This window comes from Lagopus muta, chromosome 6, assembly GCF_023343835.1.
Source record: "Lagopus muta isolate bLagMut1 chromosome 6, bLagMut1 primary, whole genome shotgun sequence".
In the NCBI taxonomy this organism is placed as follows: domain Eukaryota; kingdom Metazoa; phylum Chordata; class Aves; order Galliformes; family Phasianidae; genus Lagopus; species Lagopus muta.
Window position 1 is genome coordinate 6,416,968 of NC_064438.1, and position 15,538 is coordinate 6,432,505.

Below are 15,538 nucleotides of genomic sequence, written 5' to 3' on the forward strand. Positions count from 1 at the left end.
GGCAAAGCTGCGAACCCACGACCCCAGGGGGCCACGATCAGGGCTCCCCCCCCCGGAGCACAGGCCCGGGGAGACCTTCTCCCCTCTTCCTCCCGGTAAGGCACGGCGGCGGCTCCCGGCCCTTCAGCGCGACATCATCCGCACAAACTCTGCAGAGAACCACAGCATTAACCCCCAAATAAAGCTGGCAATGGGGGCTCACCCCCCCCCCCCCCCATCGTTGATGCCATCATCCCCCAAATAAAGCCGGGATCGGGAGGGGTCTCCCCCCCCTTCACCCTCACCCCCATTACCTTCAAAGTCCACCAGGCCGTCCCCGTTGAGATCCACATCCTTGAGGATCTCATCCACTTCACGGTAGTTGAGCTGCTGCCCCAGCAGCTTCCGCATGGCCTCCCGCAGCTCCGCCATGCTAATCTGCCCGTCCCCATTGGTGTCGAACTGCCCCGGGGGGACCCAGCATCACCACTGTGCTCCCAGCACTGTGTCCCCCCAGCCCTGCTGTCCACACCCCCTCACCTCACGGAAGGCGTCGCGCAGCTCCTTGATCCCGATCATGTCCGCCGTCTCCGCCAGCATCTTAGGGCCCATCAGCTCCACAAAGTCATCAAAATCCACTTTGCCGCCTGCTAGGGGACCAAGGGGGGAGGCAGGTCAGCAGGGGTGGTGCCACCATGCGGATGTGGGATTCCTCCCCCTGCCCCGGCACCTACTGATCTGCTGGGACAGCTCAATGAGCTCCATCTCGGTGGGCATGTAGCCCATGGTGCGCATGCACTCGCCCAGGTCCTTGTAGCTGATGTAGCCATCACGGTCCTTGTCAAACTCCTTGAAGGCTTGCTTCAGCTCTGGGGACAGAGCAGGGAGAACGGTGACACCCGGGGACAGCCCTGGGGGCACCCCACAGGTGGGGGCAGGACAAGAGGCAAGGTGGGGATGAAGGGAACAGGCACTCAGACAAGGACTGAGGGACAGGTGCTGAGACAGGGACCAGAATGGGAACTGCAGAGAACGGGTGCGAAGATGGGGACCGAGCAGGAACGGTGGCACACTGAGAACATGGGTGATGGAATAGGAAGCCAGTGGAACAGGTGCTGAGATGGAGACTGGGATGGGGACTCAAGGAAATGAGTGTCAAGATGAGGACTCAGTGGGATGGGTGGCATAATGGGAACTAGGATGGGGACTGAATGGAATGGGTGCTGAGAGGGGGAAGGCCGGGATGGGGATTGATGGGAGTGGGCAGAGAGATGGGGACCAGAATGAAGACTAAGGGGAATGGGTGCTGAGATGGAGACTGGGATGGGGACCCAAGGAAACGGGTGTCAAGATGGGGACTGAGTGCGATAGGTGGCACAATGGGGATTGAGATGGGGATCCAGTAGAAGAGGTGCTGAGATGGCGACCAGGATGGGGAACAAGGGGAACGGGTGGCGAGATGAAGATTGAGTGGGACAAGTTGCAAGATGGGGATACAGCAGAATAAAAGGCACAATGGGGACCAGGGTGGGGACGCAGTAGAAGAGGTGCCAAGATGGGGACTGGGATGGGGACTGAGAGGAACAGGTGGTGAGATGGGAACAAAGGGAAACGTGTGGCAAGATGTGGACTGGGATAGGAATTAAGGGGAATGGGTATCAAGACAGGGACCAAGCAGGATAGATGGCACAATGGGGACTGGGATGGGGACCCAGTAGAATAGGTGCTGAGATAGGGATTGGGATGAAGACCAAGAGGAATGAGTGGTGAGATGAGGACTGAGGGGAATGTATGGAGAGATGGGGACTGGGATTGGAATGAAGGTGAATGGGTGGTGAAATAGAGGCCAGGATGGGGACTGACACTAACAAGTGCTGTGATGGGGACTAAGATTAACAGGTAGAAAGACAGAAACAGGGATGGAAGTGAGGGGAACAGGTGCTAAGATGGAGACCAGGACAGAAACTGAGAGGAACATGTGGAGAGACAGGGATCAAACAGGATGGGTGGCAAGATGGGAACTGGGATGGGGACCAAGGGGAACGGGTATGGGTGAGACCCTACACCGGAGCAGCACCCCTAGCCCCACAAGGACCCAGCCTAGGGACACATCCCTACACTTCACCTTCGATCTCCTCCGGCCGCAGCTCCCGGTCCTGGCAAAAAGAATGCAGGCTGTAGGACGGCTCCCTCCACACAGCCACCCCAAATCCACACCAGTGGGCAGCTGTGGGAGCAGTGATCCCAGAGGACCGGGATGCACCCCAGGGGGGTATAATGCTCACATACCAGCTGTGTGATGGCAATGCTCTGTCGGAGGAAGATGCACGCCGGCCCCACAAGCCCATGCAGCACTGAGTAGCTCTGCAGCGGTGGTGATTGCGCAGCCTCTGCCAGCTCCTCACCATCCTGGGGACCGGGGGGGCCGGAGCGCTGCTTCCCGTCCTGTAGGCAGAGCCGGAGGGCAGTAATAAGCCCAGCACAGCCCCCGAGCACCCCCCTGCACTTCAGCCTTACCTTGGAGAGCCTTCTCTCAGGGGTCTTGGTGCAGTTGCCCATGGCCAGGGGTGCCCAGGCATAACCGGTCCCCCCGGGGGGCCACCTGGCGCAGTCCTGGGGGGCCGCCGCTCTGGCCCGGCCGCGCCAGGACGGGGTTTTTTTATAGTAACAGAGGCTGCGTGGGGATTTACGGTTTTTATGGAATATCTCGGGATATGCAGGGCGAGGCGGGGGGGCTGCACGCTGCCCGCACACACACACATAATCCCCCGGATTATGCCCTGCTCGGCCATGCCGCTCCAGATGTGGGGGAGCCGCCCAGCTGTTCCCCTTGAGGGGGGACGGTGTAACTGCCCCACCCGTCACCCCTTCAAGTCCTCCCCATTCCCCCCAATTAGCTGCCCAGCCCCATTACCTGCCTGGAAGTGGGGGGCAGCTGGGGCTCCTCGGTGCTCCGCCGCCCCCCCCCAGCACTCCGGTGCCCCCGGGGGTTGCGGCGGCCCCTTTTCACCCCCGGGGGGGCTCGGCAGGGGGAGGGCAGTGGGCTGCCGGGGACGCGGCGCTGGGGGCTGCGGATGAACAGGAACATGACGACTCCTGCCCGGTGCTCAGGGCTCATTACCCTCCCTCCAGGCTCCGAATCCGATCCCCCAGTGCCGGGGTGAGATTGCAGCGGGGAAACCGGATCCGGCGGCCGGGATACACGAGCCGAGACATTGACACTGGACAACGAGACCGCGGGGGCCCGCAGTGGGAGCGCTGCGGGGCCCAGGGACGGGAGAACCGGGGTCCCAGAGCCAGGGAGAGGGCTGCAGGGGTCCCCGAGCACGGAGCCGTGGCCTTGGAGCGCGGGGTTGGCCGCGGGAAAGCCGCAGCATCCACAGACCCCACAGTGCGGTGCAAACCCCACCACCGCCTCCGCGCCCCCTGACCCACGGCCGGCTTCGGTGACGTCATCACAGCGCGCCGCGGCGCTCTCCGATGACGCCACATCCGAGCGACGCAGCCGGGGGCGCCTGAAGGTGGCGGCGGAGCGCCATGGCCGCCTGGCAGCTGAGGGCCCTGCGTCGTCTCCCCGCCGCCGCCGCCGGCTTCTCGGTAAGCGCTGGACCGACCGCTCAGCCTGGTTCCGAGCCCGGGGCCGCGCTGAGCTTCTCCCTTCCCCGCAGACAGCGCCGAAAAAGACGCAGTTCGGCTCTCTCAAGGATGAGGACCGCATCTTCACCAACCTCTACGGGCGGCACGAGTGGAGGTGGGCAGCGGGGACCGGGAGCGTGGGAGAGAAACATGGGCTGCGGGGGTTGCGGGTGCTCACAGCCGCCGTTCCGTGCCCGCAGGCTGCAGGGAGCGCTGCGGCGGGGCGACTGGTACAAGACGAAGGAGATCCTGCTGAAGGGCGTCGACTGGATCTTGGGTGAGATCAAAGCCTCGGGGCTGAGGGGCCGCGGGGGGGCCGGCTTCCCCACCGGCCTCAAGTGGAGCTTCATGAACAAGCCGCCTGATGGCAGGTAGGTGCTGAGGAGAAGGGGTGGGCAGAGCAAGGATGTGGAGGATGCAGAGAGGATGGGGCTGAGAGGCTGGGGTGATGCAGTGACAGGGACGCTGGAGGGTCAGGGAGGGAAGGGGCTGAGGGCTGACAGGACTGCTTGGGAATAGGGACATGGGGAGCAGGGGACACAGCTTGGGAGATGGGAAAGGCGTGTCTAGGGACAAAGAGACACTGGGGACACAAGGTTGGGAGATGGAACAGCAGAGAGTGGGGACAGGGAGATCTGGGGACACAAGAGTAGGAATTACAGGGGACATCATATGACTAGGAGATGGGGCTGGGGTGATTGGGAACAAAGCGACATTGGGGTGCAGGGTGTACAGGCATAGATAGGGTGGGGGTACAGGCAAATTAGTGGCAAAGTAATAGGGGCGCTAAGAAGAGAGAGAAGTTGGAGGGGGCTGAGAGGGGATGGGATTACTTAGGGTCACCAGGAACGTGGCAGGGGCAGGGATGGGGGAGTAGGGAGATGGAACAGAGGGAACACCGGGAACATGGAGATATGGAGCTGGGAGATGGGACGGGGTGCTGACACTGACACCGCATCCTGTCAGACCCAAGTACCTGGTAGTGAACGCAGATGAGGGGGAACCAGGCACCTGCAAGGACCGTGAGATCATGCGGCACGACCCACACAAGCTGGTGGAGGGCTGCCTGGTGGCCGGCCGTGCCATGGGCGCTCGTGCCGCCTACATCTACATCCGCGGCGAGTTCTACAATGAGGCCTCCAATCTGCAGGTGGGTGCCACAGACGCGGTGGAACACACATGGGGACATCCCCTGCTGCTATCTACCTGTTGTCCCCTCCGCAGGTGGCCATCAGGGAAGCATATGAGGCTGGGCTTCTGGGGAAGAATGCCTGTGGTTCTGACTATGCCTTTGATGTCTTCGTGGTGAGGGGTGCTGGGGCGTACATCTGTGGTGAGGAGACAGCGCTCATTGAGTCCATTGAGGGCAAGCAGGGCAAGCCGCGCCTCAAGCCTCCCTTTCCTGCTGACGTGGGTACGTGCTGGAGCCCTTCTGCCCATCTCCACTCCATTAATTCCCTCCGGTACCACTCATAGCTCTGATTCCCTACAGGAGTCTTTGGCTGTCCCACCACGGTGGCCAATGTGGAGACAGTGGCTGTGGCCCCCACCATCTGCCGGCGTGGCGGTGCCTGGTTTGCTGGCTTTGGGCGTGAGCGCAACTCCGGGACAAAGCTTTTCAACATCTCCGGCCACGTCAACCACCCCTGCACAGTGGAGGAGGAGATGTCAGTGCCGATGAAGGAACTCATTGAGAAGCATGCTGGTAAGCACCACGCTCAAACCCAACGGGATGGTCCTGTCGGGCCTGGCTCAGTGTGTCCCCTCTTTTTTTGGCAGGGGGTGTCCGTGGTGGCTGGGACAACCTGCTGGCTGTCATCCCGGGGGGCTCCTCCACCCCACTGCTCCCAAAGTCGGTGTGTGAGACTGTGTTGATGGACTTTGATTCCCTGGTGCAGGCGCAGAGTGGGCTTGGCACAGCTGCAGTCATTGTCATGGATAAATCGGTACAGAGTGAGCCCTCCCCAGGCTGCCCCTCCCCTGAATGAGTGTCCCCTGATTGTCCCCTTCCTCCTCAGACTGACATCGTCAAAGCGATCGCTCGTCTCATCGAGTTCTACAAGCACGAAAGCTGTGGGCAATGCACCCCGTGCCGGGAAGGTAAGCGTGGGGCTGTGCCACAGGGTCTGTCACTGCATCACAGGGCCTGTCACCGTGTCCCTGTCCCCACAGGTGTTGACTGGATGAACAAGGTGATGGCACGCTTCGTGCAGGGAGACGCACAGACAGCTGAGATTGATGCATTGTGGGAGATCAGCAAGCAGATTGAGGGGCACACTATCTGTGCACTGGGTGATGGTGCCGCGTGGCCCGTGCAGGTGGGTGCAGGGCTCTGGGATGGCAGCGGGACCTCAGGGGCTTAGCTCTCAGCCTCACTGACTCTGCTTTGTTTGCTCAACCCAGGGCCTCATCCGCCACTTTCGGCCGGAGCTGGAGGACAGAATGCGGCGCTTTGGAGAGGCCAAAGCACGAGCGGCCTCAGCATGAGGAGGTCGGGGTGGTGGCAGCAGTGGCACCACACTTTGCTGCTCCCAGTGGGTTCTAGCCCACTCTTGGAGCTCCTTAATAAACACTGCTGTAACTGAAGCGGCTTGAAACATGGCTTTTTACTAAAATCACAACGTGAAACGTCGACCATGGGTGCAATGGCACAGAGAAGGGGACAGTGGTGAAACCATGCCACCCTCCACCCCAAAACCTTCCAGCCCAAAACCCCTCACCCTCAGAGCCTCGGCTCCTTCAATATGCAGCTCAAGCCCTTTTTTGGGGAGCAGTGATGCCATGGCCAGGCACGTGGGTCTTTCTGCAGTACAAGTTGGGTGCCAGCAGCTCCAGCGTCAGCTCAGTGATGATGGCTGTCAGCCCCCAGATGCGGTGGGGGCCGTTGAGGAAGACAGGCAGGGTGTAGCCGTAGCGACCCGCAGTGCGGAAATGGGTGTAGCCCTGGTTCTCTTCCTGCAGGAGGTGCTCCAGAGGCAGTGTGAAGACCTCTGCCACCTTGCAGAAGCCGGAAGAGAGTTGGGGGACGCACGTGGGTCACAGCAGGGAAGGGCACAAAGGGTAGGGGGTCACCCACCTCGTCAGGGTTTGGGGACAGTGTCAGGTCCTCCAGGGGTCCCAGGTTGGCCACCACAGGGACCACAAGCATCCCGTGCTGGCAGGGAGCATGTGGCAGAAAGACAGGGTGACAAATGCCACTGTGCTGCAGCCACCTCGCTTCCCCATCCCCACATGTCCTATCCCAAACCATTAGCCTCTGCCTACCATGTCCCTGCTGCCCTATCCCCAGCCACCCCATGCCCATCCATGTGTCTCCACTGCCCTGCTGACCCCATCCTGTCACCCTGTTCCCCAGCCCCATCCTCCCTTAGCCCCAGTGCTCCTGTCCCCAGACACTCCATCCCTGTATTCCCACCAATTTTACCGATCTCACCACGTCTCCACTGTGTCTCCAGCGTCCCTTTCACCTTGGCCCCAGTCACCTCTGTTCCATTTCCCAGCCACACAGTGTCCCCAGTGCCCCCAATTACACTTTCTTCCCAATTACCCCACCCCATCTCCCAGTCCTGTGTCACCCGATCCCCACGGCCCTGTCACATCCCCAGAAGTGCTTCTAACCCCACCACACCACCTGTGTCCCTGTGCTGTTCCTGATGTCACCCTGTTGACAGTGATAGACATGGGGACTGTTGCTCTTCTCAACTTACCATTGCCAGCCCTGAGCTCAACGTCAAAATGCTCTCTAGCACAGACACATCCCATGTGCCCGTTCCGTCCCCACGTTCCTTTGCCATCTCTGCATTTTTCCGAATATTCCCCACACTGTCCCCATGTCCCAGCGTTGTCCTCATCACCATTCTGTCCCCACATCGCCATTCAGTCCACAATGCCCTTCTGTATATTATGCCACCATTCTGTACCCAACGTCCCTATGCTCCATTGCAGTTCCCACGACCCCAGTTTATCCCCACATCCCCATTCTGTCCTCGGTGTCCCTGCACTGACCCTGTCCCCATTCTGCCCCTGTGCACTGTCCCCACCCTTCGTTCTGTCCACGCCCCCATGTCCCTGTGCTGTCTCCACGTCCCTGTTTTGTGCCATGTCCCCGTTCTGTCCCCATGTCTCTGCGCTATCCCCAAGGTCCCGGTGCCGTCCCTCTGTCCCCGTGCCCTTTGATCCCCATTCTATCCCCCTTTGTGTCCCCGCTCCGTACCCTGTCGCGCAGCTCTCGCAGCCGGCCCCAGACTCTCTCCTCCCGCAGGTTCAGCCCCAGCTCCTCCCGCGCCTCTCGCAGCGCGGTGCCCTCCGCTCCGCCGTCCGCCGCCTCCCGTTTCCCCCCGGGGAAGCTGCAACGGGTGGGGGGGGGGGGGGGCGGCGCTGCGGCAGGGCCGGTAGGGGGGACCCCCACTCCACGACCCCGCCCCTCCAAGTCCCCCCTCACTACCTCACATCGCCGCCGTAGGGCCCGCGCAGACGGCTGCAGCGCAGCGTATAGAGCAGCGCGGGGCGGCCCCGCACGGAGCACAGCGGCACCAGCACGGCCGCCCCAGCCTCCGCGCCTCCCCCCGCCGCCCCTTCCGCCAGTAGTCGCCGGCACCGCCGCTCCGTGCCCCCGCACAGCGTCACGCGGTGCGTAACTCCCCGCGCCCAGCTGCCCACCCGCATGGCTGCGCCGCTTCGGGGTGGAGGGAGGAAGGGAGAGAGGGAGGAAGGGAGGGACCGCCCCCCCCGGGGCTGCAGCGCTCCCAGCGGCTGTGCGACGTGATTATGGGGCGTGCGGTGCCCCAGATAGGCGAGCAAGGCGGTCACGAAGTGTACAGCCTCACAACTGGGCGTGCAGCAACTCCCCCTGGGTACGCAATCCCATAGCCAGGCGTGCAGCCCGCACACCGGGGGTGTATAACACTGCCGGCAGGGGTGCAACCCTGGCACTGGGTGTGCAGCTTGATCTGTGGAACTATACCTCCCCTGCAAGGTGTGCAACCCCACAAGCAGGTGTAATATGCTGCTGCTGCTGGATGTATAATTGGGACAAGAGGACTGCAGCAACCCTGCTGGGCACGCAGCCCTACCAACAACCCTAACGTGTGCCTGAACACATTAGGATTGTTGGTACACTCCTGAACACTCCTGCCCCACAACCTTGGCACAGTGTGTACAAGCCTCCTTGGAATGCTGGAGATCAGGGCAGGGTAGAGCAGGGCAGGGCAGAGCAGAGCAAGGCAGGGCAGGGTCGTCCCCCCCCAAGAAAACCCACAGCCCCACAATAGACACTCTCACACAGATATTTTCATCGCTCAAAATTAAATGATTAAAAAAAAAAAAAAAAAGTATAGAAATCACCACTCTCTCATAATTCCTTCTCAGTAGAGACTAGCATGGGTTTATGGCTCCGCTCCCACCTTCAGCGGAACCTCCTCTCATCCCACACATATCGCTTTCCTGCGGGCACCTTGCGGAAAAACAGGCTGTTCCCTCGGCTCATGTTGCCCTGCAACAGAACGAGTATCAGCCTGGGGGTCATTCAGGGCTGCCCTTAGCCCTATAGCAGCCCCATAGCATCGTGGCGCTTACTTCCTTGTGCAGCTGGCTCCAGCAGTCCAGCCAGGAGGAGTAGGTGGGTGCATAGGGGAGCAGGCCCCCAGCTAGCCTGGTAAGGAGAGCACTGTGTTATTTCCACCCAGGGGTGATGTAGGACCCATCATTCCCCGGCTCTGCACGGGGCTGAGCTCCATCTGTAACACTGCTGAGGTTCCAGCTCCCACCCCGCACCTCCCCACGGATGCGCCTGCTCAGCCCTGGGGGGGTGGAAACCATTCTTGCCCTTTGGGAGCTTCCTTTGGGAACACCTCACATGGATCACAAGCACACATGGCGAGTGTGGGAGACGAGGGAGGTGGTGGTGGCAGTGCGCTCACCCGCAGTTATTGACAGCCATCAGGTTGGAGACCAGCACGAAGGGGTACGTCAGCATGCTGGCAAAGAACTGCAAGGCAGAGCAGGGCTGCTCAGTGGGAAACACCACGAGCGTGCCAACACGTACCTGCGGGTTGTACTCACCCCGGTGACTGCCTGCGAATAGCTCTTCATCTCTGTCATAGAGACCTGGGGGGAGGAAGGCACTGTGAGTCCCACCCAAAGCAGGGACCTGAGCATCCCCTGAGGCACAGAGCCCATACCCCGTTCTCCAGCGCATATGTGTTGATGAGGTAGGCCAGCATATTGCAGAGCCAGAGTGAGAGGATGTCTCCGAGGAGCCGGGGAACAAGGCCGCTGGAAGGGAAGAGGCAGAGAGTTTAGGAACAGGAAACAGCAGATCTTCACTCAATGGAAGAGCTTGCAGCCTCAGGAATGTGGATACTCAGGAAATAATGAGTGGCTCAAGCACGGTTTTATGGTTCCCCAGGCACCAAACAACAGCCACACAACAGATTACACAAGGAAGGTGTGGGTGACCCATCTCTACAGGTGCCCAAGGCTAGCCTGGATGGGTCCCTGGGCAGCATGATCTGCTGGGGGGCTTTGTGGCCCCTTTCAACGCAACCATTCAGTGGTTCTATGAACACGGGGCAGGCACTGTGATTACAAGCCATTAGCTTGCCCAAGGAGTACATCTTTTTGGTCCCACGTACCAAAATGAAAGCAGAGCACTATGAAGAATGGTGAGCAAGAAAATGGGAAAACAAAGCAAGAAGCAATGCCCAAGGTCTGTGGGTTTAGTGGAAAGACCCCCACCGCCCCCAGCACACAGCACTCACGCGAAGAACCCCAAGATGCCTTCTTCTCGGTAAATCGTGGTGAAGGCGCTTAGTGTTCCGCTGTGCCAGGAAGAAAAGGAGAGGGCACTGGTCACACCAAGCAGGGTCACGGGGACATGGCACCCTGTGGCTGCCCCCCGTACCTGTACTTGGTCTCCCTGCCAATGAACTGCACCATGCATCGCAGGGTGATCACTGTGGGCAGAGCTGAGATCAGCGTGGCACAGTGGGATGGCACTGAGGCTGCCACCATGATGCCCACGGAGCCACAGTGGTGGTTACAGTCAACTGCAGGGGTACGTACCATGGAAGGGGTGGGTGATGAGGGTGGCAGCAGAGCGAGCCACCATCTCTCGGGAAGTCTGGAGGAGAGAAGAGCTGTCAGAGGCAGGGAAAGAGGGCAGGGGGAAACCTTGCAGCACCCTCCTTCCACTCACCTCCTTCAGCACCTGTTCCAGTGAGGACACAGGCTCCTTCTTGCTGGCTCCTAGCTGGAGAGAGACAAAAGCATGAGGAAAGCCCTTGAAACACAAACCTCATCCTAAAAGCCCTCACGTACCTCAGCCTTCTCAGCCTCCTGGTACCGCTGTGGAGAGAAGCACACGGTCAGGAGTGACCCACCAGCAGCTGCAAACGAAGGCACACAGGGGGCACAGTACCTGCAGCACTTTGCCATGCACCACGGTGCCAATGGCGCTGGAGCAGAGACGGGGGGCGAGGCCCTTGAAAAGCCCCGCTCTGCCATCCACTTTCACGATATGTTTGGCTGAAGGAGAGATGGGCAGCGTCAGAGCCCCACCGTGTGCCCACAGCACCCGGATGGGGCTGCGCTGTGGAACTCACCATAGGCAAAGAGGCCTGGAAGTTGGTAGACCTGGCGGCCGAAGATGTTTCTGCCCAGGGTGGGCGGCAGTGGTTCGTATCCCACCTGCGGCGTGAGAGCACGGACGGTCCCCACGGCCCCCTCGGGCCCACTCTCTGTACCATTCCCCCAAGTTCCCCGTACCGCTGCGCTATGCCACAGCCGAGCACCGCCGCCCCGGCACCCCCTTACCTGCACCAGCACCTTCACGTACATGAGAGGCTGCGAGAGCACGGTCAGCCCCGAGCCCAGAAGCACCTGCGAAGCCTCGTCCGCCATGCTGCCGCCCCGGCGCCACGGCCCAAAGGACACCTCCACCGCTTCCGCTTCCGCCTTGCAGCGACTTCCGGCGCTCTCTCAGCCCACTTCCGGTCTGGTCGCTACGGCAACGAGGCCTGCACCACCCTTGTGGCTTGAGATGCGGCGTCGATGCCTGCGGGCTCGAGCTGTCGCCATGGCGACGGGGCCTGAAGTGACACCATGGCAGCTGGCCCTCGAGAGCCCGTCTCCCCTCTCTCCTCCCGTGGGACACGGTGCGACACAAACACGGCACTGCCACAACAAAGCTGCCTTTAATGCCGAGTGCAGGCGGAGCAGCGCGCCGCTGTGAGGCCGGGCCACCTCCCGCAGCCAGCAGCAGTGGCCACGCTCGGGGACAGCGCCGCTGTGGTGCCCCGTGAGGACGGTCTCACTCGGCCTGCCCGTGAAGAAGCAGTACCTGTGCTGGTGGCCGTGGTGGTGATGGCGGCGGTGGTGGTGGTGGCAGCGATGGCACTCCGTGGTGCCCAGCGGTGCCCTGTGGTTGTCACATACCCCTCCATCTGTGTGGCTCTCACAGCGGTGTGGTGGTGGCATACTGCTGTGTGTGCAGCGGGGACAGCTCTGTGCAACTCCTCCGCTGCCCCACAGCCTCTTCGTGTGGGGACAGGGACAGATAGGGGCACGGGGGAGCACGACTGTGTCAGCTGGAGCACAGAAGCGGGGCTGCAGGCCCTCCGAGTCCCACTGTGGCAGGCAGAACCACACTGAGCCACTCGCACCGGATCACCACCATGACTCCTTTGGGTGCCATTGGGCCTGTACATGGCATTCCTCACTCTGTGGCTCCGTAACCTCTTTCTCCTCCTCAGCTGCAACCGGCCAAGTGCCACCCTGGCATCTTGTTCCTTCTGTCTGCAGGGGCTCTCCCTCCTCTCTAGGGACCCATCAGACACGGAGCTATCGGAGCCGCTGGTGCTGTGTGAGGGAGAAGACAACTGCAGCCACTGCCACGGTCACTGTTCCACAGATGGCACCACCGGGACACACCTGGACTCCAGCTGTGAGGCGGCGATGTCACTCCAGCTCTGACCGGAGCCCAGCCGCGGCCGCAGCAATGCATCCACCTCTGCCAGGCACTGCTGGAACTGTGCGATGGAGCCAGTGTCATTGTCACTGCCGTGTGGGGCTGCTGCTGGCTGCAGTCACCCACACACCTTGGCTGGATTGGGGTCACAGAAGTCTAGCAGTGTGTCGCAGAGGTGGTAGCCCAAAGATTTGAGGTCCTCCACTGTGAAGTGTGAGTTCCTCCCACCTGAGGGGGAGATAGAACAACAAAACGAGTGGCTGCATCCCTCAACAGGCCCCAGAGCCTGTCCTTAGGGCTGGAATTGTGTTTCTGAGTGATTCCATCCCCAGCACTGTCCCTCACCCAGCGTGGAGCCGCCAAAGGCTGCCTCTAAGGTGTAGCTGTTGGCAATGCCCATTCGCCACATGACCACCCTGCCCGTCCCCTCCTTGCTCTTCTGCACCTTGAACTTGCAGCTGGAGAAGGAGAACTGCAGCCCCATGGAGGCACCATGACAGCAACCCATGTCACCATGATGCTGCCCAATGCAGATCACCAGATGCCAAGCCCACCTTGTCAGGCGCGTTTTTACTTAGCATCAGCGGGAAGATGCGCTCCTGCAACCGTGTCTCAGAGCTGTCCTGACCACCATCGCAGCCATACATGAAGACGTTGTTCTTGCGGCTGTGCCCGTGGAAATCACAATACAGCACCACCTCCTGCTCCACCAAGAGCCTGTAGGTACCTGTCAGGATACAGCAGCCAACACCCCACTCGCCACCCGTGCACCGCTGACCTCACCTCTCCACCATGGCTCGCAGGTGCCAGATGGCCGGAAAGGAGCCCCGAGATCCAGTCCCGTAGGCTCGATTGGGGTCACGGCCAGCCAGAGAGCAGCGGGAGTTGCCCACCACCACCCCATCGGGGTTGAGCATGGGCACCACCTTGAAGACAAAGAGCTGGCGCAGGAGATGAGCGTCAGGAGCAGCGCTGAGGATGAAATCGAGGAAACCCTGCATGGCCCAGGAGCCACCGCTTTCCCCAGGGTGCACGCGGGCGCTCAGCACCACCGCCCGCTTGGCTGCACCACCAGACGGCGCAGTGATGGTGAGCATGTAGACGATGTTACCGGCCAGGCTGCGGCACAGTGCCCGCACCACACAGTACTGTGAGCGTGCTGGATCACCCATCACTGTACGCAGGTACCGCTGCAGGTTCGAGTAGGTGTAGGGGTACGAGTGGGCAAAGTAGCACATGTCGCTGTCATGGGGAAAGCAGGTGCTCCAGGACAGGCAGAAGGCAGCCGGCTCCTCCCCGCTGTTCCCTCGGTAGTAGCGGATGTTGGTGCCCACACGGCGCCAGCCGATGCCATGGCTCTGGGCATCCTTCTGTGAGTAGAACAGTGGGCGCATGCCCTTGCCATAGAGGCTCTTGGGCTTCGCCAAGTTGGCAATGGTGAAACAGTAGACGGTGTCTTTCCGTGTGTTTTGCACACGGAAGTAGAACCACTGGGTGTGCTTGGCGGTGTACAGGTCTGGCCGCAGTGTCAGCACATACTCATAGGGGCCCCTGGTGGGCAGAAGGACCACACTTTGGCACTGGGCATGCCACTGTTCCCATTGCCCATCCCCATCCCCACTCTTACACCTTGACTGCTTTCTGGAGGTTGCCACACTCGAAGCGCGACTCAAACAGCAGCGTGTTGTCCTGGGAGTCCTCCAGGGTGGCGGCTGGTGAGGAAAGGGGGCCTGGGGCCCCCCCAGCCCGAGCACGGGTGAAGCAGGAACCTGAGGGCACTGGGAACAGCTGGGCTCAGCACCCCGGTGATAGCACAGGGATGAGGAGGGGGTGAGCAGCACCCTTGGGCACTACCTGGGCTGAGCTGGTAGACAACAGTGCCCTGCTGCTCAGCCCTTGGCAGCCAGTGGTGGTCCATGGGCTGGCAGAAGGGTTCTGGTTCAGGGGGGATCCATTCTGGGGAGGGATGGAGACACACCCCATTATCATCACAGTGGTTGGGCATGGGGACAAGGATAGGAAAAGGCAGAGTGCTACCTCACCTATGTGCTTGATGGTCTCCTTGATGACCTCGCACTCAATGGGCCACCGGGGAGCAGGAAGGGGTCCTCGTGCCGAGGGAAGGGCAAAGAGAGCCCGTGGTTCCCTGAGTGACCCATAGCCCTGCAATGGGACCAACTGCGGGGCCCTGGGGGCTGCAGAATGAGCTGGGGGGCTCCCAGCCCCATGGTGCAGTTCCAGCAGAGAACAGACAGCACGGGCTGGAAAGGTTGGAGACAACGCTCCTGGTGTCAACCCCAAAGCACCCGTTACCCCACCAGGAGTGCTGCAGCCTGGTGCTGGGGGTTTTACTCACAGTTTGGGTCCTTCCCTACACACTGCTGGGTGCCAGAGTCAGCACAGTGGCATTCGGTGTGTCCCCATGGAGACACAGAGCTCTGCTGGCTGGCTGTCTTATGGCCTTTGGGAGAGCACTGCTGGAGCCCAACCAGGGGGTCCCACAGCCCGGGGTACAAGGTGACACGCAGCTCACCTTTGAAGTAGCCGTAGTAGCACAGGTGGTCGTGCATGAAGCTGTCGTAGGGCTCAGGGACAGCCTGGGCAGAACGGTGCCATCAGGGCCTGCTCACTCCCAGGGCTGGCAGCCACCAGTCCTCCTCCCAATCCCCCTGGCAGCCCCCAACCTGGGCAGTGAGGTGCCTCAGGAGCCACATGGCTTCGAGAGGCACTCAACCCTCTCCTGTCCCCTTCTCCTGTTCCCAGACGCGGTTGCTCAGTGACCGTTGGCAGTGGGGAAGGATGGGGCGGTCCCAGGCTGGAGCTGGGAAAGGAGCCAGAAGGACCGTGTTGTTCACTGTGCCCTGGTGAACACTGAGGGGAGCAGTGCCATGGCAGGGCCCTCGTTTCCACACTGCAGGTGACACTCCAGCCCCAGCCCACAGATGTCACCCCAACCAC

General features: G+C 61.1%; 5 protein-coding genes across 9 annotated transcripts; 1 reads left to right on the plus strand and 4 right to left on the minus strand.

Moving 5' to 3' along the window:
- Positions 1-35: 35 nt before the first annotated feature.
- LOC125695329 (calcium-binding protein 2-like) lies at positions 36-3,442 on the minus strand. 5 transcript variants are annotated; one of them, XM_048949616.1, is made up of 8 exons: positions 2,898-3,442; positions 2,497-2,653; positions 2,269-2,424; positions 2,105-2,135; positions 714-848; positions 520-629; positions 294-441; positions 36-149 (listed from the first exon to the last, which is right to left on the minus strand). In XM_048949616.1, exons 1-8 carry the CDS (start codon positions 3,095-3,097, stop codon positions 124-126), a joined length of 963 nt encoding a protein of 320 aa, XP_048805573.1. In that variant the 5' UTR covers positions 3,098-3,442; the 3' UTR covers positions 36-123. The 5 variants fall into 5 exon arrangements, with proteins under 5 accessions (XP_048805573.1, XP_048805574.1, XP_048805572.1 ...); XM_048949617.1 differs by lacking the exon at positions 2,497-2,653 and having other exon boundaries at positions 2,894-3,440; XM_048949615.1 differs by having other exon boundaries at positions 520-626; positions 2,269-2,653; positions 2,898-3,318.
- NDUFV1 (NADH:ubiquinone oxidoreductase core subunit V1) lies at positions 3,443-6,201 on the plus strand. Its single transcript, XM_048949605.1, has 10 exons — positions 3,443-3,576; positions 3,648-3,730; positions 3,816-3,986; positions 4,582-4,765; positions 4,840-5,029; positions 5,108-5,320; positions 5,395-5,561; positions 5,634-5,715; positions 5,788-5,933; positions 6,019-6,201. Exons 1-10 carry the CDS (start codon positions 3,517-3,519, stop codon positions 6,100-6,102), a joined length of 1,380 nt encoding a protein of 459 aa, XP_048805562.1. The 5' UTR covers positions 3,443-3,516; the 3' UTR covers positions 6,103-6,201.
- A 5-nt stretch (positions 6,202-6,206) lies between these two features.
- On the minus strand, positions 6,207-8,339 carry NUDT8 (nudix hydrolase 8). Its single transcript, XM_048949632.1, has 4 exons — positions 8,060-8,339; positions 7,829-7,961; positions 6,692-6,769; positions 6,207-6,612 (listed from the first exon to the last, which is right to left on the minus strand). Exons 1-4 carry the CDS (start codon positions 8,278-8,280, stop codon positions 6,367-6,369), a joined length of 678 nt encoding a protein of 225 aa, XP_048805589.1. The 5' UTR covers positions 8,281-8,339; the 3' UTR covers positions 6,207-6,366.
- Positions 8,340-8,911: 572 nt separating this feature from the next.
- Positions 8,912-11,571, minus strand: MTCH2 (mitochondrial carrier 2). Its single transcript, XM_048949626.1, has 13 exons — positions 11,428-11,571; positions 11,217-11,301; positions 11,033-11,139; positions 10,933-10,959; positions 10,811-10,864; positions 10,678-10,735; positions 10,517-10,568; positions 10,374-10,433; positions 9,795-9,888; positions 9,676-9,720; positions 9,534-9,601; positions 9,190-9,265; positions 8,912-9,106 (listed from the first exon to the last, which is right to left on the minus strand). The coding sequence occupies exons 1-13, from the start codon at positions 11,512-11,514 to the stop codon at positions 9,020-9,022; spliced, it is 900 nt and encodes a 299-aa protein (XP_048805583.1). The 5' UTR covers positions 11,515-11,571; the 3' UTR covers positions 8,912-9,019.
- Positions 11,572-11,807: 236 nt separating this feature from the next.
- AGBL2 (AGBL carboxypeptidase 2) lies at positions 11,808-15,494 on the minus strand. The gene is made up of 11 exons (XM_048949581.1): positions 15,265-15,494; positions 14,937-15,177; positions 14,623-14,841; positions 14,435-14,536; positions 14,208-14,358; positions 13,364-14,131; positions 13,135-13,297; positions 12,926-13,052; positions 12,711-12,808; positions 12,544-12,641; positions 11,808-12,471 (listed from the first exon to the last, which is right to left on the minus strand). The coding sequence occupies exons 1-11, from the start codon at positions 15,292-15,294 to the stop codon at positions 11,808-11,810; spliced, it is 2,661 nt and encodes an 886-aa protein (XP_048805538.1). The 5' UTR covers positions 15,295-15,494.
- Positions 15,495-15,538: the final 44 nt, after the last annotated feature.